The sequence below is a fragment of the Grammomys surdaster genome, unplaced genomic scaffold, assembly GCF_004785775.1.
Source record: "Grammomys surdaster isolate TR1022 unplaced genomic scaffold, NIH_TR_1.0 126906, whole genome shotgun sequence".
Lineage (NCBI taxonomy): Eukaryota > Metazoa > Chordata > Mammalia > Rodentia > Muridae > Grammomys > Grammomys surdaster.
In genome coordinates, this window is record NW_021621692.1 from 1,176,459 (window position 1) to 1,203,685 (window position 27,227).

Sequence of the window (27,227 nt, forward strand, 5' to 3'; positions counted from 1 at the left end):
TGGATGTTGAGAAGAGCAAAGTATATAATGCTCTTTGTCACTAATGTGAAACTCTTAAGATTCTTAAACCAAGGAAACATGGCTTACAGTAATCTAGAAACCTGAAATCTGGTACAGTGGTACATAGCTTTAAACCCATCACTCTAGAGTCAAAGGCAGGCGAATCTCTATGATGTTGAGGCCAGCTTAGTCTACACAGTGAGTTCCAGGATCCAGGGTTACACAGAGAGACTCTGACAGAAAAAGAGAGGGGGTGAGGGGAAGGGATGGAGGGGAGAGAAAGGGGTAAGAGGAGGGGGGAAGGGAAGGTGCCCATGAGACAGCTGATTTTGATCCCTAGAAAGGTGGAAGGAGAGAACACCACCACAAAGCTGACCTCCATCCATATCCCCTCCCATCATGTACACACACACTCGATATTTAAAAAAAAATTAAAACTTGATTAAAATTTATGTTCTCTTTCTGTTATAATGGTTTTTTTGATATTTTTATTGTATATTTTATTTACATTTCAGATGTGATCCCCTTTCCCCATTTCCCCCCAACCCAGGACCCCCCTATCCCATCCCCCTTCCTCCTGCTTCTATGAGGATGTGCCCCAATCACCTGCCCACTCCCACCTCTCCACCCTCTAATTCCCCCACACTGGGGCATCCAGCCATCACAGTACAAAGGACCTCCTCTCCCACCTATGCCCAACAAGGCCCTCCTCCTGTGCATATACAGCTGAAGCCATGGGTCCTTTCCTATGTGCTCCCAGGCTGGAAGTTTAGAGCCTGGGAGCTCTTGTTGGTTGGTATTGTTGCTCTCCCCATGGAGCCTCAAACTCTTTCAGCTCCTTTAGTCTTCTTTCTCACTCATCCATTGGGAACCCCTTGATCAGTTCAATGGTTAGCTGTGAGGATCCACCTCTGTATATGTCAGGCTCTGGCAGATCTCTAAGGAGACAGCTATATCAGGCTCCTGTCAGCATGCACTTCCTGGCATCCACATCAGTGTCTACTTTTGGTACATGGGATGGATACCCATATGGAACAGATTCCAGACAACCCCTCCTTCAGTTTCTGTCCCACGTTTTGTCTCCATATTTGATCCCATGAGTATTTTGTTACTCCTTCCAAGAAGGAACAAAGCACACTTAGGTCTTACTTCTTCATGAGCTTCATGTGGTCTGTGAGTTGTATCTTGGGTATTTCCAGCGTTTTGGCGAATATCTAATTATCAATGAGTGCATACCATATGTGTTCTTTTGTGATTGGGTTACCTCACTTAGGATGATATTTTCTAGTTCCATCCGTTTGCCTAAGAATTTCTTGAATTCATTGTTTTTAATAGCTGAGTAATACTCCATTGTGTAAATGTACCACATTTTCTGTATCCATTCCTTTGGTGAAGGACTTCTGGGTTCTTTCCAGCTTCTGACTATTGTAAGTAAGGTTGCTATGAACATAATGGAGCATATGTCCTTGTTATATGTTGCAGCATCTTCTGGGTGTATGCTCAGGAGGGATATAGCTAGGTCCTCAGGTAATACTATGTCCAATTTCCTGAGGAACTGCCAGACTGATTTCCAGAGTGGTTGCACCATCTTGCAATCCCACAATGGAGAAGTGTTCCTCTTTCTCCACATCCTCCCCAGCATCTGCTGTCACCTGAGTGTTTGATCTCAGCCATTCTGACTGGTGTGAGGTGGAATCTCAGGGTTGTTTTGATTTGCATTTCCCTGATAACTAAGGATGTTGAACATTTCTTTAGGTGCTTCTCAGCCATTCTAGTTTCCTCAGTTGAGAGTTCTTTGTTTAGCTCTGTTTCCCTTTTTTAATAGGGTTATTTGGTTGTCTGGAGTCTAATTTCTTGAGTTCTTTGTATATATTGGATATTAGCCCTCTATCAGATGTAGGTTTGGTAAAGATCTTTTCCCAATCTGTTGGTTGCTATTTTGTCCTATTGACAGTGTCCTTTGCCTTACAGAAGCTTTGCAGTTTTATGAAGTCCCATTTGTCAATTCTTGATCTTAGAGCATAAGTCATTGGTGTTCCTTTCAGGAACTTTTCCCCTGTGCCCAAGTATTCAAGGTTCTTCCCCACCTTCTCTTCTATTAGTTTTATTGTATCTGGTTTTATGTGGAGGTCCTTTATCCACTTGGACTTGAGCTTTGTACAAGGAGATGAGAATAGGTCGATTTGAATTCTTCTGCATGCTGACCTCCAGTTGAACTAGCAGTATTTGTTGAAAATGCTGTCCTTTTTCCACTGGATGGTTTTAGCTCCTTTGTCAAAGATCAAGTGACCATAGGTGTGTGGGTTCATTTCTGGGTCTTCAATTCTATTGATTTTCCTGCCTGTGTCTGTACCAATACCATGCAGTTTTTATCACTATTGCTCTGTAGTATAGCTTGAGGTCAAGGATGGTGATTCCCCCAGAAATTCTTTCATTGTTGAGAATAGTTCTCAATATTCCGGGTTTTTTGTTATTCCAAATGAATTTGCAAATTGTTCCTTCTATCTCTATTAAGAATTGATTTGGAATTTTTATGAGGATTGGATTGAATTTGTAGATTGCATTAGGCAAGATGGCCATTTTTATTATATTAATACTGCCAGTCCATGGGAGATCTTTCCATCTTCTGAGATCTTCTTCGATTTCTTTCTTCAGAGACTTGAAAGTTCTTGTCATACAGATCTTTTACTTGCTTGGTTCGATTCACACCAAGGTATTTTTTATTATTTGTAACTATTGTCAAGGGTGTCATTTCCCTAATTTCTTTCTCAGCCTGCTTATCCAAGTAGAGAAAGGCTATTGATTTGTTTGAGTTGATTTTATATCCAGCTGGTTTGCTGAAGTTGTTTATCAGGTTTAGGAGTTCTCTTAGGGGAGGTTTTGGGGGTCACTTAAGTATACTATCATATCATCTGCAAATAGTGAAATTTTGACTTCTTCCTTTCCTATTTGTATCCCTTTGACTTCCTTTTGTTGTCTAATTGCTCTGGCTAGGACTTCCAGTACTATATTGAATAGGTAGGGAGAGAGTGGGCAGCCTTGTCTAGTCCCTGATTTTAGTGGGATTGCTTCAAATTTCTCTCTATTTAGTTTGATGTTGGCTACTGGCTTGCTGTATATTGCTTTTATTATGTTTGGGTATGGGCCTTGAATTCCTGATCATTCCTGATCATTCCAAGACTTTTTACCATGAAGGGATGTTGAATTTTGTCAAATGCTTTCTCAGCATCTAGTGAGATGATCATGTGGTTTTTTTCTTTGAGTTTGTTTATATAGTAGATTACGATGATGGATTTCTGAGTATTGAACCATCCCTGCATTCCTGGGATAAAGCCTACTTGATCATGATGGATGATTGCTTTGATGTGTTCTTGGATTCAGTTTGTGAGAATTTTATTGAGTATTTTTGCATCAATATTCATAAGGGAGATTGGTCTGAATTTTTCTTTCTTTGTTGTGTCTTTTTGTTGCTTAGGTATGAGCTTAACTGTGGCTTCATAGAATGAATTGGGTAGTGTACCCTATGTTTCTATTTTGTGGAATAGTTTGTAGAGAATTGGTATTAGGTCTTCCTTGAAAGTCTGATAGAATTCAGCCCATCTGGTCCTGGGCTTTTTTTTTGGTGGGAAGACTGTTAATGACTGCTGCTATTTCTTTAGGAGTTATGGGACTGTTTAGTTGGTTTATCTGCTTCTGATTTAACTTTGGTACCTGTTATCTGTCTAGAAAATTGTCCATTTCATCCAGGTTTTCCAGTTTTGTTGAGTATAGGCTTTTGTGGTAGGATCTGATGATTTTTTAAATTTCTTCAGTTTCTGTTGTTATTCTCCCTTTTCATTTCTGATTTTGTTAATTTGGATACTGTCTCTGTGCCCTCTGGTTAGTCTGGCTAAGGATTAATCTATCTTGTTGATTTTCTCAAAGAACCAGCTCCTGGTTTTATTAATTCTTTATATAGTTCTTTTTGTTTCTACTTGGTTGATTTCAGCCCTGAGTGTGATTATTTCCTGCCATCTACTCCTCTTGGGTGCATTTGCCTCTTTTTGTTCTAGAGCTTTCAGATATGCTGTCAAGTTGTTAGTGTGTGCTGTCTCCAGTTTCTTTTTGTAGGCACTTAAAGCTATGAGTTTTCCTCTTAGCACTGCTTTCATTGTGTCCCACAAGTTTTGGTATGACGAGCCTTTATTTTCGTTAAATTCTAAAAAGTCTTTTATTTCTTACCTTATTTCTTCCTTGCCCAAGTCATCATTGAGTAGAGCCTTGTTCAGTTTCAATATATATGTGGGCTTTCCATTGTTTTTGATATTATTGAAGATTAGCCTTAGTCCATGGTGAACTGAAAGGATCCAAGGGATTATTTCAATCTTTTTGCATCTGTTGAGGCCTGTTTTGTGACCGATTATAAGGTCTATTTCTCATGAGGTACTGAGAAAAAGGTATATTCTTTTGGTTTAGGATGAAATGTTCTATAGATATCTGTTAAATCCATTTGGTCCATGACTTCTGTTAATTCCGTTGTGTCTCTGTTTAGTTTCTGTTTTCATGATCTGTTCCTTCCTGAGACTGGGCTGTTGAAATCCCCTAATATTACTGTGTGAGGTGCAATGTGTGCTTTGAGCTTTAATAAAGTTTCTTTCATGAATGTGAATGCCCTTGCATTTGGAGCACAGATGTTCAGAATTGAGAGTTCATCTTGGTAGATTTTTACTTTGATAAGTATGAAGTGTCCTTCCTTATCTTTTTTGATTACTTTTGGTTGAAAGTTGATTTTATTCGATATTAGAATAGCTACTATAGCTTGTTTCTTGGGACCATTTGCTTCGAAAATTGTTTTCTATCATTTTACTCTGAGGGAGTGTCTGTCTTTGTCACTGAGGTGCGTTTCCTATTTGTAGCAAAATTCTGGGTTCTGTTTACTTATCCAGTCTGTTAGTGTACGTCTTTTTATTGGGGAATTGAGCCCATTGATGTTAAAAGATAGTAAGGAAAAATGATTGTTGTTTCCTGCTATTATTGTTATTAGAGGTGGAATTATGTTTATATAACTATCTTCTTTTGGGTTTGTTGGAAGATTATTTTCTTGCTTTTTCTAGGTTGTAGTTTCCCTCCTTGTGTTGGAGTTTTCCATCTATTATCCTTTGAAGTGCTGGGTTTGTGGGAAGATACTGTGTGAATTTGGTTTTGTCATGGAATATCTTGGTTTCTCCATCTATGGTAATTGAGAGTTTTGCTGGCTATAGTAATCTGGGCTGACATTTGTGTTTTCTTAGGGTCTGTATGATATCAGTTCAGGATCTTCTGGCTTTTATAGTCTCTGGTAAGAAGTCTGGTGTAATTCTTATAGGTCTTTATATGTTACTTTACCTTTTTCCCCTTATGGCTTTTAGTATTTTTTCTTTGTTTTGTGCATTTGGTGTTTTGATTATTATGTGACGGGAGGTATTTCTTTTCTGGTCTAGTCTATTTGACGTTCTGTAGGCTTCCTCTATGTTCATGGGCCTCTCTGTCTTTAGGTTAGGAAAGTTTTCCTCTATAATTTTGTTGAAGATATTTACTGGCCCTTTAAGTTGGGAATCTTTCCTCTCTTCTATAACTATTATCCTTAGGTTTGGTCTTCTCATTGTGTCCTGGATTTCCTGGATGTTTTGGGTTAGGACTATTTACATTTTGCATTTTCTTTGACAGTTGTGTCAATGTTTTCCATGGTATCTTCTGCACCTGAGATTCTCTCTTCTATCTCTGGTACTCTGTTGGTAATGCTTGTGTCTATGACTCCTGATCTCTTTTCCTAGGTTTTTTATCTCCAGGTAATCTCCCTTTGAGATTTCTTTATTGTTTCTACTTTTATTTTTAGATCCTGGATGGATTTGTTTAATTCCTTCACCTGTTTGATTGTGTTTTCTTGCAATTCTTTAAGGGATTTTTATGTTTCATCTTTAAGGGCTTCTACCTGTTTACTTGTGTTCTCCTGTATTTCTTTAAGGGAGTTATTCATGTCCTCCTTAAAGTCCTCTATCATCATCATGAGATGTGACTTTAATTCTGAATCCTGCTTTGCCGGTGTGATGGGGTGTGCAGGACTTGCTGTGGTGAGAGAACTGGGTTCTGATGATGCTAGGTAACTTTGGTTTCTGTTGCTTATATTCTTGTGCTTGCCTTTCACCATCTGGTTAACTCTAGTGCTACCTGCACTCACTGTCTCTGACCGGAGCCTGTCTTTCCAGTTATCTTGCTTGTGTCAGAACTCCTCAGAGTCCAGATGTCTCTGTGGTCCTGTGATCCTTCCTGGATGGAAGAGCTCCTGGGACTCAGGCTGCCTCTGGGATTCTGAAATCCTACTGCTCTGAGTGCAGTAGTTCCTCTAGAATGGCTCAAGATATGGTGTCTTCACAGGAGCAAACCAGCTAGGTGTCTGCCCCAGCCAAAAGGACCAAGCAAGGTGGTGTTATAGTGTTTTTATTGAGTGTCAATGTTTACAATTTTAGGTAGAGGAAAACAAACAAGCAAAACAATGAAGACCAGTTCAGCTTTGTAAAGTTTACTTGATCATGGAGGTTTTTTTTTTTAAGGTTATAGAACCAGGTATTATAATGGAATAAAATTGGTTCAGAATACACAGCATCCTATTCTCGTAGTATGGTGAGTGGCTTTATAAACAAAGAGATAGGAATGGTGAACAGCTATTTTCTGATTGGTACACCTTGCCACTTTGCCTGCTGCCTTCTTTGGTATTACATGGAAGCTTTCAGCCTGGGATTGGCTATGGGTCTCTGTGGTAAGGCACCTCTTCTCTGCTGCTTACAGATGGCCTATAGCCTCAGGTTAGCTTACAACCTGCTTGCACAGCTGACACTGTAGATTGAAGTCCCTTTGCACCAAACTTTGTTTAGGTACAAATACTGATTTAAGCCAGCTTATGATTTCAACAACATATGGGCACGAAAGCATTAATTCTCTAGATGCACATTTTCATAAGTATCTTGAGAAGCTAATTGCAGAACCTGAGAGGGAATGTTGCCAAAGAATGGGGGCAGAGGGCAGTGCAATGTCCAGTCTACAGCAGAGAACACTCATGCAGTTATAAATATTAACAGGTTTTTTTCTGCTTAATGAGTAATATTAACAGATTAAATCTACAAATATGCTTTTACAAAAGACACAACTGGAATCAAATTAACCAAAAATTTTGTTAAAAGGATGATGGAAATGTTTCACTTATTTTCAGGGGAAATGAAGGAGAACTGTATTAAAGCATCATACAAATTAGACTTAATACAAGTCAGTAAACTAGAGCATAGGGCTCGTGTTTGTGTGTCAAAGACAGGCCTGCTTGTGTCCTGTGTTTGGGAAGGTGTTAGAGACTCACAGAGGTCACAGTCATCATGGACTTCCACAGTTTTCTCTGGCTATTAGACTGCAGAGATGAACCAGATGAATTTTCTACTTTCTACTATGTAGCGAAAACATATTAAATTTTTACTCTTGTAAATCAGTTATGAAATTTAGTAGACTGTACACAAAACTTCGTTTTATTTCTAAGATTTGATGTATCAAAAAAGACATGCTATTTACCACAATATAATAAAACTGGAAATTCAATTTGAACTCAAACTCCCACATTGACTTCACCAAAATGAAAGAGTTTTGCTCTCTGAAAGACTCTAATAAATTACAACAAAAAGAAAGGCTGGGGAAAATATTTTAATTTCTACATTTCAAAGAATTTGAGTATAAAATATGAACGATATCAGTACAACTCAATAAAAAGACAAATAGCCCAAAAATAGGAAAAAAATCTTCGAAACACCTCACAGAAGATATACTAATGATGAGTAAGCAGGGGAAAAGGTCTCGAATATCTCACTAATGAGATGCAAACTAATCCAAAATGATCTGTTACCGTTCTTTAGATTGAATGGCTAGAATGATAACAATGAGCAAATGATAACAAGCGTGATACAGTTGAGCACTTATACATTGTGAGAAAACATGTAAAATAGTATTGTGATTTTAGGAGGTTGCCAGCTAATTAAATGGCTAAATATACTATATGTCAGGGATTCTTGTATTTAATGAAGAAAAGTAAAAACAGGTGTAGACAAGAACTTATGCACAAATATTGACAGCAACTTTCTTCACAAATGTCTCAAACGTCAGTAATTCAAATACTACTCAACAAATGGAAGGATGAGCAGGAGCTAATAAATAATATGCAGAGCAATCAAAAAGATTGGGTTATTGATAGTTCTCAACAAATGGATGTCTCAAAGCCTGTGGATGAAAGAATATAAAACCAGAAAAGTCTATACCAAATGCTTTCCAATCTCTGAATTCTGTTAGAATCCTTTAGACTGTGTTGAGGCTTCTTTAAATCTCTCAACAACTGAATACATTTCAGAGTCAGGGGTCTTGTCTCATTCTTTGGGAAAATTTTTATTTTGTATAAGTTGGAAAGTTTTCTATCATACCAAATTGTTTTTGATGGTGCCACTTGTGTGAATTTGAGACTTGGGTTGTGATTTTAGTCACCTGCACCCAAAGACTGCAGGTACTCATGGAACACTCCAGAACAGACGATATGCTTGGCCACAAGACCAGTGTTAATCAATGTAAAAGGATTAAAAGGATGCTTAATGTGTTCTTTCAGCCACGTTATTGTAACTTAGAAGTAAATGACAAAAAAAATTTAGGGAAACACTCAAATATTTGAAAATTAAACAGTAGACTTTTAAAAATAATTCATGGGTCAAGGTAAAACAAAGAAAATAGGAGAATATTTTGACCCAATTTAAAGCAAAAATTATGACATACCAAATTTTTTTCATTTCAGGTAATTCAATAAATAAAGAAAAAATTATAGCTTGAAGCATCTATGTCCAAAGAGAAAATTCTTAAGCCAGCACCCTCACCTTCACCCTATGAACAGGAAAAAGTAAAGCAAGTGTGTGTAGAGAAGCAGGAGGAATAGCCGAGCGGGGAGGAACCAGTGGAGGAGGAGATGCATGGAAGTGGAGAAGAGTCGGTCCAGCCCAAATGACAGTTCAGAAACATTATCACAGTTGGCTGAAGCTACACTCCCAGAACAAAGAACAGGGGAAATGGGTATAGTTGGGGATGAGAGGAGAGAGGATACCACTGTGGGCTAATGTAGTGTGGCATGCGGATAGAAAGAAAAAGAAAAGATTACTTGATTACATCATAAGAGGCAGAAGTCCCCATTTATGATTTTTCTGCAGATAACATGTTTTATTAATTTTTACTTATTGAAATTTTTAAGGACATATATTCACAGTCACAGCCCACTCCACGTATTCTCCTTCTTCTCACTTCACCCCATCGTAATCTTCATCCCCTAGATTGAGTTTCTTTAGACTCTCATGTCAACACATACACACACACACACACACACACACACACACACACACACACACACACGATTTTATGTCTGTATCTAAAGTCAAAGATCCATAAATGAGACATATATACATTTGCTTTGCTAAGTCTGGCTTATTTCACTTATAAGACAGTGGCCAATTGTATCCATTCTCCAGCAAACAACATTCCCTCTTAAGGTTTTTTTTTTTGGGGAGGGGGGGTAATTACTTTTATTTTATTTTTTTACAGTCTACTCATTGCCCTCTCCCGGTCCACCCTCCCACTCGTTTTTCATTACATTCCTCCTTCCCCCTGTCTCCAAGATGATGTTTTAGCTCCGCCAGTCCTCCTCACTCCTTGGGGCCTCAAGTCTCTTCAGAGTTAGGCTTGTGTCTTCTTCCGCTGAGGCCAGAGCAGGCAGTCTTCCGATATGCTGCTTAGTTGGTGGGTCAGTGTCTGAGAAATCTCTGGGGTCTAGGTTAGTTGAGACTGCTAGTCTTCCTATGGGGTTACCCTCCTCCTCAGCTTCTTCCAGCCTTTCCCTAATTCAACAACAGGGGTCCCTGACTTCAGTCCAATGGTTGAATGTAAGTATCTGCATCTGTTTCAGTCAGATGCTTGTTGGGCCTCTCAGGACATCTATGCTAGGCTCCTGTCTGTAAGCACACCGTAGCATCAGTAGTAGTGTCAGCCCTTGGAGCCTCCTCTTGAGCTGGATCCCAAGTTGGGCTGGTCACTGGACCACCTTCCCCTCAGTCTCTTCTTCATTTTCTTTTTTTTTTTTTTTTTTTTTTTTTTGTTTGTTTTTTTTTTTTTTTTGTTTTTCGAGACAGGGTTTCTCTGTATAGCCCTGGCTGTCCTGGAACTCACTCTGTAGACCAGGCTGGCCTCGAACTCAGAAATCCGCCTGCCTCTGCCTCCCAAGTGCTGGGATTAAAGGCGTGCGCCACCATCGCCCGGCTCTTCTTCATTTTCATCCCTGTAGTTCTTTGAGACAGGAACAATTCTGGGTCAGAATTTTTGACCATGGGATGGCAACCCCATCCCTCCACCCGATGCCCTGTCTTTCTCCTGGAGGTGGACTCCTTGAGTTCCCTCTCCCCACTGTAGGGCATTTCTCCCTTTGAGTCCTGAGAGGCTCTCACCTCCAAGGTCTCTGGTGCTTTCTAGATGATCTCCCCTTCCACAGGTTGCATGTTTCCATCCATTCCTCTGGCCCTCTGGGCTTCTCTCCTGTCCCCAGCCCCACACATGATCCTGTTATCCTTTTCCTCCCTCCCTTCCTCCTCCCTCCCTCCCTCCCTCCCTCCCTCCCCCCCTCATCTCCCAAGTGGGATTGAATCATGCTCACTTGGGCCCTTCTGCATGGTAACCTTCTTGAAATCTGTGGGTTGTACCCTAGATATTCTGTACTTTTTTGGCTAATATCTACTTATTAGTGAGTACATACCATGCATGTTCTTTTGGGTCTGAGTTACCTCACTCAGGATGATATTTTTTAGCTCCATCTATTTGCCTGTAAAACTCATGGTGTCCTCGTTCTTAATAGCTGAATAGTATTCCATTGTGTAAATAAACCATATTTTCTGTATCCATTCATCTATTGTGGGACATCTGGCTTGTTTCCAGCTTCTGGCTATCACAGATAAGGCCTCTATGAACATAGAGAAGTACATGCCCCTGTGGCATGGTGGGGCATCCTTTGGGAATATGCCAAGGAGTGATATAGCTGAGTCTTTAGGTAGATCTATTTCCAATTTTCTGAGGAACCTCCAGATTGATTTCCAGAGTGATTGTACTTGCAGTCCTATCAGCAATGGAGGAATGTTCCTCTTTCTCCACATTCTTGCCAACATGTGCTGTCACCTGAGATTTTGATCTTAGCCTTTCTGATTGGTATAAGGTGGAATCTCAGGGTTGGTTTGATTTGCATTTCCCTTAAAGAAATGTTGAGTCCTTAGTCATCAGAGAAACGTGAATGATATTTCACTCTTCTTTATGGATGAACACGGCTCCAGTCTATATGCTACAGTTCTTTCTTCATCTTTCTCGTGACGTACACTTCAGCTTATTCTGCTACATTAAGCATGGATATGCTGGAAGTTCTTTGGTGTGTGTGTGTGTGCCTGATTCTTTCAAGTGTATACCCAGAATAGGAGCTGCCCACATGGCAGTTCTTTACATAGTCTACATATTATTGTCAGATATAAGCTAGGAAAGACACCATCCCATTCCGTCTCTTCCCTGGTTGGCCTCTTTAGCTCTGCAGAAGCCTTTTCATACAGTCCTGCTTGTCAACTTCCTTTTCCTTCCTGCTCTATTGAAGTCTTCTTCATCAAGTTCTTGACTGTGCCTATATCCTAAATGTTTCTCTCTGGTTTCCTCAACACTTTCAGCTCTTAAATTACAGTCTTCCATCCATTTAGTTGATTTTTGTGTGGTCTGAAAGCCTGGGTTCTAGTTTTATTTTTCTTCTACTTGTGGACATCTGGTTTTTCTGCCACCATTTGTTGACAAGGTTGTGTTTTTTATAATGTATGTTTTTTGGGATATTTGTCAAAATTAGGTTGCTGTAGCTATTGATTTAGGGTCCTGTATCCTGTTCCACTTGTGAGTGTTTCTATTTTTTGTTACTTGTTGCTCAGTGGAGTTATTTGAGAAAAGGTGTTGTGGGGTATCCAGCACTGCTCTTTTGTCTCAGGATTGCTCTGCCTATCTGGGTCTCTGTGCTGCCAAAAGGACTTTAGGGCTTGTTTCCCTATGTACATGAGTAATCTTATTGTAATTTTGATGCAGTTTGTACTGAATCTGAGGTTTGCTTGTAGAAATATAGGCATTTTCTTGATATTCTGTCCATTCATGAGAATGTGAGTTCTTCCTCATGCCTTCTTCATTTTCTTTCCCATTGTTTTAAAATTTCATTGTAGATATCCTTCACCTTTTTGTTAGATTTACCCTCCAGTATTTTATTTGTTTTAAGCTATTGTGAGATTATTTTCCTGATTCCTTTCTTGGTGAGCTCATTTGGGGAGGGAGATGGAAAATTAGTGGTTTTTATTTCTTGATATTGGATACTACTGCTTTATCAGTGCTGCAACATTTATGGTGCATCTTTATCATCTTTTGTGTATAGGACTATATTGTGTGCAGGTATAGATGAACTTTGTCCTTGTTGTTATTATTCAAGATCTCTAGGATTGTGCTGAATACCAGTGGTGGATGTAGACACCATCGTTCCATACCTGATTTCATCAAAAATACTTTGTTTTTACCTGTTTGATATAATATTACCTATAGATTTGTTGTATATAGACCTTATTATCATGAGACATGTATCTCTTAACAATTTCTTCAGGACTTTCATTATAAAGAGATGTATGATGATTTTTTAGAAATTATTGAGATGATCATGAGATATTTTCTCTTTGATTACTCTTATGTGATGTGTACATTTACTAATTTACATATACTGAACCATCTCTATGATTAAACCCAAATTAATCAATTGTGAATGACCATTTAAATGTATTAATTGAATTTGAAAAATTTTGCATTGTTATTCATCAGAGATATTAACCTTTTATTTATTTTTAATGTTTCTGTGTGCATGTGTGCATATATGTATGTGCCATTATTTTGTTTGGGTAACAAGGTAATACCAGCTTGGCAAAATATATAGCAGAACTGAAAGACCTGATAATGGTGTAATCTCAGGAGCCATTATTGGTATTATAATTTAATTATCTCATTTTTAAGAGTATAATTACATCATTTTTCCCTTCTTTTTCCTCTTTGCAAATCCCCTCATAAAACCCTGCTTGCCCTCTTTTTTCATTAATTTCATGGCCTCCTTTAAATTAATTGCTGTTACATATGTGTGTGCACAATAGATTATATATATATATGTATATCCATCTATACAATGTTACTTGTATGTATATGTACATTTTTATTTTTTTGAGAGTAAGTACATATATAAGTTACACACTCACACAATACGCTTCCATCATACTCACCTCCCATTCCTACCCTCGTACTTTCTGGGGGTTGCTAGGTGGGGTTAATTGACACTTTTGAATACTAATAGTGATGACACAAGCAGGATGTTCTTTTGGTTCTCTCTTGTTGAAGGAGTGGTTTCTATTACATGGAGTTTCCAAGTAGAATCAGATTTCCAAGATATGAAAGCCCCATTTGTATAAGGACTAAGGGATTCCATGTGTGATGGAATCCATGCAGCTAGCTTTTTCACACATCAATCAAGTGATTCTTACTGGGGGAATTCGAATAAATGTTAAACAAAATGTTAAAATATATATAGGAATACATGCTAATTAGAATCTCCCATTCAAGATTATCAATTATGTAAATAGTATGTGGCTGGTATAGATTAAATTCTGCAAGAGAATGAAGCAGTAGATTCATCTAGGACTTACATTTTTAATCTCTATTTAGCCAGGCATATAAATAATTATTTATTTAGCTTTCTGCTAGCTTTTTTTTTATCTGTGTAGGTTTGTGGTGTGCATGGATGTGTATTCAGTTTGTACCTATATGTGGACATGAGTGTGCATGGGTGCAAAGATTTGAAGTTATGTCAAAGGTTACCCTTAATGGCTCTGCCACCTTATTCACTGAGGCAGGCTCTGTCAATCAAATTGCAGCTTGCTAATATGGTTAGTTGTGCTAACCAGCATCCTCTGGGGATCCTTTGTCTTATTCTGAGGCTTTAATCATGGTAGGCTACTACCTCCACCCAACATTTATTGAAGTTCTAAAGATACAGACTCTGCTCTTCATACTTATGGGGCAAGCACATCAACCACTGAGCCTTCTTCCAAGCCATGCTTTCTGGCATTTGTACCTATCTGTTGACTGGTCTGTGTATTTCAATGTTTTTCTATATCTATCTGTGTATATGTATCTTAAAATAGTTAAAAGACAATTTCTTAGCACTTTTCTAAATATTTGATAAATACGATAAAGTATATTTCTATTCTAAATTATGTAACTATACAACTTAGATTGTGTGTATGATATTACTTATGATGTAATGCTGTACAGCACTTTATTGGAGAAAGACCAGTTCCTTTTTATGACTGTAGTTGATGGAAAATGCTATACGCTCATCCTTTGTCCATTCTTCCTTTTTCCTAGAGCCAGATCTTGTGTGGGGAACCAGGAGTCATCCATCTAAAGACTCCTCTGTTACAGAAAGTGGTGGATGTTTAATGCACTTCAAAGGAATAAGATGCACGTAGGGTAATTAAGCTGCTACTAACAGGAATTTAGGCTTGCAGAAGTTCAGGGGGAAAGCGTTTGTTTTGGCTTACAGTTTGAGGCACAGTCCATCACTGTGGGGAAGGTGTGGCAGCAGGCAGATAAATCATCTGATCACACTGTGTCCTCAGAATGCAGAGAAAGATGAATGCTGGCACTCAGCCTTCATTCTCCCTTTCTTCCTGTTTATTTAATCTGAGACCCCAGTCTGGGAGATGATTTTACCCACATTGAGGGTGGGTCTCCTCAGTCAGTTCCTGCATAATATCATTACAGACATGCGCAGAAGTATGTCTTTTAGGTGATTCCAAGCCCATAGTGTTGACAATTAGGATAGATCATCATACTCTGGCTTAAAAGAGAACTCTGAGCTAATTCATACCCTTTTCCTTCTCTCCTTTCCTTTACCCTCTGCCCTCCTCTTCCGAGACGTCCAGAACTGAAGAGATCGTTTTGCAACTGCCAGGGCAGTATTGAAATCCAGCACCTGTGACCCTGACATCTTTGACCTCCTGTAGATGGTTACTCTTGACCTTTCTTACATTGGGAAACAATTAAGTCCCACAATACACTGTTGAAGTTCTGGGTACCTGGGTTTTCTCTAAAGTATTCCTTCCTCTGTCAAGGAATAAGTCTGAGGATCCTATCAGGAAGATCCCAGTACCCTTCACCGCTTCTAGTTCTTGCTTCTGTGTGGACCAAGCAGCACAGAAATGCTTGCAGTCCTACTCCTGCTCCTGGGTGGGCTGCCAGACTGTATTCTTGGTTTTTCTTGAAGCCAGAGATACACAATAAAGGAGCTCTTGCTTCCCTTTGGTTTTGTTTGAAGTGAATGGAATTTGGAATGATGATGTGTGAGGAAGCAGAATCCTTTGTAGTTATGGCAACTGAGAACTCTAGTTTTAGATAAGCTTTGTAAGGCTTGTTTTCTATTCTGCTTAAATTGTGGAGGAAGAATGGAGTGGGGTTTGGCATTCTCGGTCCGTATTAATTTAAAGTGAAATATATTGCATTTTTACTTATTAGCCATTGTTATTTACTTTGGTTTTTCTTAACATTTGTATTTTTAAAGTCTTTTTTGTATGTTTTAATTGTTTTCTATTCTGATTACAGACAATATTGCTTATATACATAAAGTGCTAATTTTTAGTTTATAAATCTTTACATATTTTCAATTTTAAAATTTATTTACTTTTAATATTCTGTTTGTACTGAAATACTAAGAAGCAAGAATCTGTGCCATGTGAGTGTCTGAAACTACTACTCAGATCAGGTCGGCACCCGTCTGCCCTCTCACTTTGTCTTTTAACTTTGTTTATTCTTTCATTCACTCATAAGAAAGCTTTTAGTCTTAAAATACAATGATTACGTTATTTCTTCAATTCACAAGCCACAGTCATATGTGTTTATAGCACATCAGTTCACATCTTTCTGTCATGCAGTTTGCTGCTGCAGGAGAGTTAGACTCTTCATCACCTCCCTTCTCTGTGGGGCCTGCTTGATGATTGTGAGTCTATGCTGTGGGCTGCAGTCCCTCCTAGTGCTGCAGACCACAAGAACTCACTCCTCTTTTGTCACTGAAGCTTTGTCCTGGGCAACATGTCCTAATGCTTTCCCCTCTCCATGATCTTGGGTAGCTGTCACTCCATGAGCTTGACTTTGTCAGATTCTACACATTGATGAGGGCATGTATTCTGTCTTCCTGAACTTGCTTATTTCATTTAACATGTTACCCTCTCCTGTGTTGTTGCAAAAGCCAGGTGCCCTATTTTTTCAAAGACTGAGAAGGATTCTGTTTTACATGTGTTTTATACCACCCTGTATGCATGTCTGTGAATATTTGGAGAAATCTCGTATTTTAGCTACTGTGAATGACTCCACAGTAAACTTGGAAGTGCAAATATCTCTTCAACATATCAATTTCAGTTATCATGGATATATGCATGTATTTGGATTAGTAGAACAAATAATAACTATGCTTTTAGTTGTTTAGAGACCTCCATGGTTTTCTACAGTTACTGTGCTATTACATTTCCACAGTATCAAAAATTCCTTTTATTCTGCTTTCTCCTCATCACTGTCTTTATCTTTTAAGTAATAATCATTCTGACAAGTATAAGATGCTAATTGTGGTTTTAATTTGTATTTACCTAATCATTGGTGATATTGAACATTTTTTTCATGAATGTATTGGCCATTTGGATATCTCCTTTGAGACACATGTTCAATCCCTTCACCTGGTTTTAAATGTCTGTATTCTCTTGTTGTTTTGATGTTAACCCTTTATGAAATATACTCAATTCAGTGTCAGCTGAATTGTCATAGTAACATGTTTTCTCTTTGTTTTGTTGGCAATTCATTTTGTTGCTGTACCAAGAAATCTTTACTATAATTAATGCCAAGAAGCTTTGCTCATATGTCTACTCCTAATCATATTACAGTGTCAGGTGTAATGTTTAAATCTTTCATCCATTTTGAATTTTGTGTATATTGTAGGAAAGAATCCTGTTCTACCCTCCTCAGGCAGACAATCAATTTTCCAGATGTTTTTGAAGAAATATCCTTTTCTGTGATCTTGGCATGCATGTGGAAAATCATGTGACTATGGATGCATGTTCATTTCTAGACTCACATCCCAGTGGTCAGTGTGTCTGATTTTATGCCAGCACTATTCACTTTTGATTACTGTAGCTTTGGTGTATATCTTGATGTCAGGTAGTATGATAACTTCAGCTTTGTTCTTTTCTGCTCAATGTTGCTTAGGCTGTCAGGAGTCTTTTATAGTCCTTTGGAAATTTTAGGATTGTTATATCCAGTTCTGTGAGAATGATCCTGGAAGTTGGTAGGGATGCCTGAATCTGTGGATTGCTTTGGTTGATATGGACATTTAAAAAGTATTAATTATTCTAACCAGAGAACATAGGATGTCTTTGTATTTGAATTATTTCTTTTATCAGCATTTTATAGTTCTAATACATACATTCTTTAGCTGTTTGTTTAAAGTTATAGCTAATTAGACTTTGTTATGAGTGGGATTTTTTTTCTTAAATTCTTTTGTTGGTGGCATATTATCAACATTCCTGGTGTTAGACTGCCGCTCTTGATTTGGCAACTTTATTGAATTAGTTAGTTCTAACAGTTTCTAGTGGCTTCTTTAGGGGTTTCTATTTGTTAGATCAGACTTGATTTTATTTCTGTTCCTGGTGGACTCTTTCTCTCAGCATGCCTTTGCCTTAACTGGGACTTCCAAAGCAGTGGAAGGAAGGGTAGAAGTCGACATCCTTTTCTAGTGACTTCACTTGGAGGAGGGACCATCCGCTTTCCACAGTGTGACGCTAGTTTGGGGATTAACCTTATTATTGTGTTGAAGTGCCTTTTCTCTGTGTCAAATATGTCAAGAATTTCTAATGATAAAAATGTTGACTTTTTGCTACTAGTGAGGGCACGCTTCTCTAATCTCATTAGCGGGAGCTTGAAGCAGGAGTTCCAGGCCAGCTTAGGCTAAATTTAGAAAAAATCACATCTTAAAAGGAAAGAAAAAGCCGGGCGGTGGTGGCGTACGCCTTTAATCCCAGCACTTGGGAGGCAGAGGCAGGCAGATTTCTGAGTTCGAGAGTTCAAGGCTAGCCTGGTCTACAGAGTGAGTTCCAGGACAGCCAGGGCTACACAGAGAAAAGAGAAACCCTGTCTCAAAAAAAAAAAAGGAAAGAAAAAGACATTGAGTTTTGTTTAATGCTTCTCTTTGAACCCTTGTAGTGATTACACATATTTTCTCTTATTTCTTTAATGCATGCTTTATTGTAGTTATAACATTAGAACATATTCAGATGTATACCAATTTTTATCCCTTCTTGAAATTATCAAAGTATACTAAAATCGTCACCCATTCCATTCTCTTAGCAGCCTTGCTTTTATCACTCATTGTCGAAGTGTTTAAGGTTTGAGATTTTAAGAGATGGACACATTTTAATCTATGAAATATATGTTTTTACAATTTTTATTTTAACTTTCACAGATGGAGAAAGTGGAAGCAGACCTAACTAGATCCAAGTCTCTTCGTGAGAAGCAGTCTAAGGAGTTTCTGTGGCAGCTGGAGGACATCAGGCAGAGATATGAACAGCAGGTCAGCCTTGCATTTTCATCATACCAGTTCATTCTTAATATAAATATAACTTCTCTTTTAATCATCTTTCTATTACAGAAATCTTTGTAAAATATAAATATGACCATTTATATATTTGAAATATTTAAAATAATACATTGTATTGAAACCCAAACACAAGAGTTTTAATATTCTTCTGAAGGCTATCTTGATGGTTTGTTATTCTGAACATTTAGTTGAAAACTTTATTGTGATTCTTGACTCCCTCTATCCCTCCATCCTAGAATGATTTACTCAGACACTACAGGATAGAACTGGCACCTGCTGCATGCAAGTCTCTGCTAACAAACACTGACCATTGCTAGACAAGGAGGCAAGACTCCTTTGCTGATGCATTCTAGATTTTGGTAGACAGTCAACACGTGAATAAAAGTTCAAGTGACTCTGAAAAGTGAGTCAAGAGGAGAAAAGGAATATGCCACGAGACTGCCCATAGGCAGGTAGGAGCCTGGTCCTCAGCATGGATAGACGGGTCATTCGAATCCCTGCTGAGAGTTCTCTGGAGCACCTGAGGGAGCAGCCAGGATGCTTCTGAGGCACAGCATTCGAAGCAGGGAAACTAGTAAGTTACAAGAACCCATGAAGAGAGTGGGCTAGGGGTGACAAAAGTGACAGTGAGCCCAGGCTAGGCAAAATACAGGAAGAAGGTTCCTAGCTGTGGGAGCAGGGGAATTGGACCCAATCTATGGTGGGAGGATTTTAGACTTTAAAAGTCAAATGTTCTTCTCTTTTTTTAAAGTCTCCCAGAATATTTAACTACTATTAATTTTTTATTTATCAAGTTTGCTTGTCCTTAACATCTAGAAAAGCATTAATTGGATTTGTAACTCAGGTTAATAAATTTATTTCTAAAGATATTTGAATCTTTGAAATCTTAAAATAAGAATATTTTTAAATTCTACTTTAAGCTCCATTAAGCAGGTACTATATCAAAACTAATTAATCCCTTATGATCATTGGATTTGATTTCCTCTGCTGATTGATAGCAATTAGTGGTTTACTTGAACCCAGCCCAAAAAATAAATAAATAAATAAATAAATAAATAAAAACAAGCATGATCTGGTATGTGTCCCGAGGGTGGTTGTTTTAATCTTAATATATTAGTAAGAATAAATGCCTGAGTTAACTTCCGTAGGGATGGTAAAATTGCATATGCTTAAAGAAGAGTGCGTGTGAGTGAGTCTGTCTTGTTTAGAATCTGACAGTCCTGCTTGTTCTTCTGGACAGGCAGCTCATGCCCACTTCATGAGATCTAAGCTGTCGTCGAGGCTTTTTATCAGACTTTGCATCTTTTTGGCCAGTATCATTTGTTGTTGCTGCTATCGTTATTGATCCAGAACTATAGAATTTGGCAGATAATTTTGTACCTTAAATCTGTTCTTTATTGAAAAAATGTCTCTTACAACTCTTATTAATATACATTCATATTAGTATAATATTAATATAATCTAATAATAATTAATATATTATTAATTCTAGTTGTGAAATGACCTGCTCAGCGTACCAGGCTAAATCGTGTGCTAGAGTAGTAAGAACAGTGAGATAAATAGTCTAGAGTAAGTAGGAGAGGAGAGGAGAAGAACTTTCCCCACAAAGTATTTATACATGTGTACAGCAGGTATGTGTGAGTGCACGTGTACATGTGTGCCTGTCACTTGTTTGCTTGCTTATGTAAGTGTGTGTGTGTGTGTGTGTGTGTGTGTGTGTGTAAGGTTATTTGGAGTAAATAGAAAGTTGCAAATAAATGACACTAAATCTATTAGATGCAATACTATGTCAAAATATGCAAATTTATATGCTATATTGATGAGGAATAAACTACATTTTAGAACATTTTGTAGATTATCTTATTTGTGTAAAATCAAATAATAAGTATCCATGTCATGTAATTAGATATATAAATTCAGCAAAAAAAAATTCATAAGACCACACATTTTTATGGAGTGAACACAGCCTTGTAACTTAGGAGTATAATGACTGCACATTTTCCCATCGTGCCCTCGGCAGCCCACTAAACTTGAAATTAACAAATGCCTATTACATGGGTACTAAAAACAACAATGCCAATAAACTATAGAAAATATAGAATGTTTATATTATATTACATTTTAAGTGATAAATTCAAACCCCCACCCTCCACAGAGAGAGAGGGAGGGAGGGAGGGAGGGAGGGAGGGAGGGAGAGAGAGAGAGAGAGAATAAGATAAGTATGGAAAGCTTAAAAGAGAAGATAAAACATTAGCAGGTTAATTTCAAGGTGCACAATCTAGGTTATATAGTATTTTCTAACTGTAAGATTCACTGAAAAAAATTTAATCAGATTTTTAAAAGTTGCATAATAGAAAAATGACATAGCCAGTTTCTGACTAATATGTAATGGCGTCTAAAAGTTATTCTGAGACATGCCAACTTAATAATGTTCATTTCTACTGGACTACTCTTGCCCTAATGAGCCATGAAGGATATTTCCCATGATTCTAATGCTCCGAGAGAGGCTGCTTGAGAAAATGACACTAAAAATGGAGTATGGAACATTCTATTAGAAAATGGAGCCTGGACTGGAGAGTGGTGAGAGGAGAGTGAGGTGCATGCAGCACACATGCTAGGAGAATAGTTGTCAACATGGTGGCATGAAAAACTTGGAAATCTTCTTTAACAGAAAATGTTATTGACCAGAACAATATTCCCAGAAGACAGTCCACAAATTGCAGATTTTTACTATGAAACTTTATCATGAGGAATAATACCGCAGTAGTAACTGTACATGTCATCATGCGCATGCCCAGAACTAGCCAGCTAGACCAGCTCTTTTCCTTCTTTGACCAGGTAGCCTGGTGGGTGCTTAGGGAGAGGGGGTGGAGACAGACTATACTTTTCATGAGCTACCTGACAAGGGCCATCATGAAGGTGAGAAACGTCTCAGTTAAGCGATAACTCACAGAGCGGTTTTTAAATGATTTGTGTCAACTTCAACTGAGACAATTAAGACAATTGAGACTATTAGTGATTTAGAATCAAGCTTCCTAAAGTTGAAAATTCAGACAGGGAATTAATATGTTCTCAGAACTTCCACTCTAGTCTGCTGCGGAATTCCAGGAGCAGGAATAGAAGCACAAGGCCAAGGGCCCCGTGGGCAATTGGAATTGTCAAAGTGGTTCTCTATTGAAAACTCTTCATATGTGCACTGAGAAGTCTGTGAGCCAGTGCGGTTTCCAGTGTCAAGAATGTCAGGTATCTTTTGTGAGGATTGTGAAGATAGCTGTGCATTTGGGACCATCTCTCTATGAAGGTCCCTTCTATATTGAACATTGTGTGGCTTTCTGCTTGTCAGGTCTCAGCCTCTCCATGAGAGATGTAGACTTGCTGATACCTTGACAGACTCATTCCTTACATGTCTGCCTTACCAGATTTTCTCATACAACACTTCCACCTACTTTCCCAGTTACCATTCAAATCAAAGAGTGGCAGGTTTTCTACTATTTTGTCTTACTTTTCCCCAAAGGTAAATACAGACAGTGTAACTATAGCTTCTGCACCCAAGCCCTTTCTTCTCTCACTGGGGCAGGGTGACCCCTGGTGTGGTGAATACCTGATTATGTGAGGCTCCTTACCTGTTCCCTAGAGTGTTGAATTCACATGATAATTTTAACAGAAAGTATGTGGCTTTACTATTGAGGTAATATTCCTATTAAACCAAACATAGACTTTCTGCCTTGTAAAAATGTAAAGTTCTCACTACTTTCTAGCATGAAATTAAACATTTTAATGAAGCTTTCAGTTCGAGGTCTACTTCTGACTGTGGCCTCAGGTCCCTGAGAGGCACTAGTCATCTTTGCTGATGCTGGGAGGTTCTTCAGTGGCAAAGTTTCAGAAGCACTTTCCCAGTCAGTCCTTATGGTTTATAATGAAGGAACTGACATTCAGAGGAAGTGAGTGGCTTCTGCCTTCGGGGCCTCAGTTTCCCTCTCTGGTCTTGGTTTTTGAGCTCCTCTCATTATAGATAGCATCTTTCGGGGAGCTATGATGATTTTAGAAAAGCAAAGAACATTGTTTTGGGCCAAATGTAGGCACAAAGTGTAAGATGTGGAAGGAGAAACATCAAACACATGGGATAAATACTCAAAAATATCTTGTAAAGCCCAAGCTTTCATTGGGATTTCCTGTTCCTTTCCTGTATAAGCCACTGGAACAGAAAGACAATTCCAATTGTCTCTTCACAGACTTCATTCATATTGGAATCAAACAGTCAGCTAGGCATGCTAGGATTTCCTGAACCATGGAAATGTGTTTTTGGCAATTCTATCTTACCACTCTAATCTTCTATTTATATCTTCCCTTTATACTACAAAGCCTTTAAAGAGAAATGTTCAGCAGATAAACAAGTGGTCACAATTTTCAGAAAGAATACGTGTTTATTGTTAGTGAGTATGAGAAACAAACATGGATCCATCCTAGCAAGGCTGTGATTTGAATGATGTGGAACAAACATAGTGGCAGAGACAAGCTGGCCATTCTGCAAGACATGCAAATGCGAAGTTTTCAGTTAAGACCATTGGGACATTGAAGGGGGCTGTTTAATCTTCACTGAATAGGAGACAGAGTAGGAGAGAGGGGAGAGAGAAAGAGAGAGACATACAGACAGACAGACAGACAGGCAGGCAGGCAGGCAGGCAGAGACAGAGAGACAGAGACATAGTCAGAGACAGAGAGATTGAGATCCATTCATTTAGTTGGTGGCCTTTGGTTATAGGAAGTGTAGGTGGGTCCTCATCACAGACTGAGTGGCTTGCTGAAGGAGCAGAGGGACGGGGCCTTGTTGTAAGAAGAGAGAAAAGGAGTGAATGTTGGCATATTAACACGCTTATGGTGTCTTTGTCACTAAAAGTGTGTCCTTTTGAGAGGGGGCAATAATGTTGGAGACTAAAGAATTACAGGGAGAAATGCTGATTTAACTGGGTTTCTTTGGTGATTGCCAGAATGATCTAAAATTGAGAGAAAATGTTTCTTCATTATTGAGGTCCTAGATGTGGTTAGTGATGAAGAATTTTTGATTCTCCCTAAAATCTTATGAAAATGTACTTTCATGTGATTTTTAAAATTCTATAGATGTGTATAATTTATTGTGCATCCTGTATAGCGTGTTGCTATTTTTCTCTTTGTATTCTACTCACTTTATGCTTTTGGGAAAAGCAAAAAAATTTTTTTTGCATAGCTTTTCTTTTACATTTGATTTTTTGTTTGTTTTGTTTTTTATTTCCAGTGCTGGGATGTACCCCAGGGCTTCATGTATGCTAATCAAGTTCTCCTCTGCTTAGCTGAGTCCCTGACTTACAATCTATAATGGATAGTTTTTCTTCTGGAACATCTTGTTCCTTCAGGCTGAAGGATAAGAACTCTATTTCTATCCATTAAGTTGTCAAAGTCAGAGATCCACGTAGTGATGCTACCAGGCCTTGGTCATGTGGACAAGCCAAGTGTGTGGGTTTGGAAACACAGGCTTTGTGAAAGGCAAAGCATGCCACCTTCCTTTTATTGTGTGTTGTTAAGGGGTAGGGAGCAGCTGAAGTTCTCCCACCTAGAACTCTCCAAGAATGGTAAAAAGGATGTGGAGTAGGAGGTCAGGGGTGAAGGAAGTGACTGGAGTATGGAGCGTATCTGTTTCATTTTAGAGGTAATTCATTTCAAGTTTCTCCCTGGATAGTAACTCTTTGCATTGTCTTGTTAGATTAAAATATGAACTGGAGTCAATGGTTTCTCATAATTAATTCATGTTTATAGAGAAAATGCTTTCATTAATCATTGTTCCAAAGGATTAGGATATGGCAGTGAAGAATTTGATTTGAAATTTTATTGCGTTAAAATGAGGCAGTGACCAGGGTTTTCAAAGTCCATAAAGCTGGCTCTTGTGATTGTGAGTGAAGGGGTGTCTACATGAATAGTTATTGTTAGGTAGGTTGGCAGAGTACTGTAATGAACCGATACAGGACTTACTCCCTGAGGGAAGTGAAGGAAGAACCCGTTGCACAGCCCGAAGTGAGGGAATCGTATTCCAGGCCGGCAGGTATCAGAGCTTCCTGAGACTGCAGTAGGTTGCTCTATGGCTGCAGTGGAGTGAGCTGGGGAAGGATCTGCCTCAGTGCGGTCAGAATGTCAGTCCTGCCCAGTGCTACAAAGACTGCATGGAGCTTGGATTTCATTCCAAGTGTGATGAGAAACTATGGGAACGTTTGAACAAAATCTGCCATCTATGTTTTTTTTTTTCAAGTGTTTTTGTGGCCCCTGTAGTGGAGGAAGGAAAGGAAGCAGAGAAGTACATTTGGAGATGGTAGTAATAGTCTGGTAATAGACCACTCTTAGTTAGGGATTCTATTGCTGTGATTAAACACGATGACCAAAAACAGCTTGAGGAGGAAAGGGTTTATTTCCGTTTAGAGTTTTACACCATAGTCTATCACTAAGGAAAGTCAAGGCAGAAAGTCAAACAACAGAACCCTGGGACAGGAACCGATGCAGAGGCTGTAGGGGTGCTGCTTTCTTATAGAATCCAGGACCTCCTACTCAGGTGTAACACCACCTACTATAGGCTGGGTCTTGTACATCGATCACTAACCAAGAAAATGTCCTACAGTCTAGTCTGATAAGAACATTTTATGAACTGATGTTTTCTTCCTGAAACATTCTAGCTTGAATCAAGTTAACATAGTAACTAGCCAACATAACCACTGTGGCTGGGACTATGGTGGAAGTGGGAGGCAGTGACCAGTGACCATGCTGGGGATCCAGGTCAACAGGATTTGTCAGTGTTTGTGGAATGTAGATGGACCAAGATTGTTCCTGCCAAGCAACGGAAGATGCTGAACGAGGAGTATTCAGACAGGAAGCTCCAAGACTGAACCCAAGATCATGACAACCGTTAGAGGTGGGAAAGAGGTCAACACATCAACAGAAGAGACATAGAAGAACAGCCAGTGAAGTGAAAGAACTAGGATGTCATTGTATGAGGTTCACGCTAGGGTGTCCTCAGAGAAGGGGGACATGAGTAGCCTTTTGTTTCAGGCCTTGCCAGGAGGGGGCATTAGGTGGAAAATGAGACCTATTCAATTTGGCAAACGGATCTTTAGGCCACTAGTCCATTTCTAGTTGGATGTGCGAACAAAGCCTGGCTAGTTTGGCTAGAGAGAGCAGACTATGAGCCGTCCTCTGAAGAAACGCAGGAGAGCAGAGAAATGAGGTGAGAGCTCCAGGCCTTCTAGGCTCAAGGGAAAGACTTTAAACAGGAAATAGATTCCAAACATACTTTAAAAAGTGAGAATGATCCAAAGAAATAAAAAAGTAATGTACAGACAGTGATGGCTCACTTGTGAGAGTGACATTTTTATGTTGTAAGAGAGTGGGTAGAACCAGTGACTGGTGAGGAGTCACCTTAGGCAGCAGCAGACCTACCTAGCCACTCAAACTATAGATGGGCACAGACCTAGGTGGACATGTGTGTGTGTGCACGTGCGTGTGCATGTGAAGGTCAGAAGTCGATCTCAGGTGTTGTTCCTCCTTTAATACAGGGTTTCTGAGTGATCTCAAGCTCACCTATTATCCCTGTGTGGCTGGCCAGTGAGCACTGTGGCTCTACCTGTCTCTGTCCTCCACCCTAGCACTGAGATCACTAGTCTTGTGACACAGCACTTGGCTTTGTTTACGTGTTCTAGGAATGGGGCTCAGGTGCTTATGCTTGCACAAGCAAACACTTTACCAACTGAACTGTCTCTCCAGCCCTGATTCTCTTCTTTGCTTGTTCCTGGATCCCACATTGTACAATTTAAAATGATGAATGATTATGAAGTATTGTGGGTGAAGGAGGAATTTCTAAACTTTGATGAGTCTGTTTTTCCCAATTCCATACTTAGTGACAAACTTGAATGGTTATCCTAGTTCCTAGTTAATATTCCTCCAACAGCAGTGATATGTTTGATTAAGGCAGTATATACTTCATTTAGAACTGAATACACTTCAGAGAGACAGATGTAAAATTAACAGAAATATAAAGTTAGGATGTGGCCCCATCCCAAAATTGAACTCTGCCTACAAAGTTGAATTCTTAACTAAGAGTGCTTATCATTCTCACTTGAGTTGAGAATTATTGAAACAAGAAATGCTTCCTGAGTTTTCATTGCTATCTGGCATAGAGAAATTATAGCTATGTTTCAGCAAGCTTTAACATGCAGGATTATTTTTGCTAATCATCACCCTTGGGCCTGTAAGTATTTTGAAGTGTTCAGTGAGAATCTAGGGTGGGGCTTGGCTCAGTTGTAGAGCACTTACGACTCAGATAGAATGCATGGTGCTTCTTCATTCATCAACACTGGGAGAAAGTGATGTGTGTTCACAGTGTCAGAGACCACTCTGCTAGGTCTCA

At 38.9% G+C, this 27,227-nt stretch overlaps 1 protein-coding gene across 2 annotated transcripts in view; it reads left to right on the plus strand.

The window, feature by feature from the left end:
• The window catches only part of Cep112 (centrosomal protein 112), a 406,791-nt gene that overhangs the window by 139,081 nt on the left and 240,483 nt on the right, over nucleotides 1–27,227 (plus strand). For both annotated transcript variants that reach the window (XM_028761272.1, XM_028761273.1), the window contains one exon: nucleotides 18,671–18,778. In XM_028761272.1, coding sequence (XP_028617105.1) covers nucleotides 18,671–18,778 — 108 coding nt within the window. The remainder of the gene's footprint in view (nucleotides 1–18,670; nucleotides 18,779–27,227) is intronic.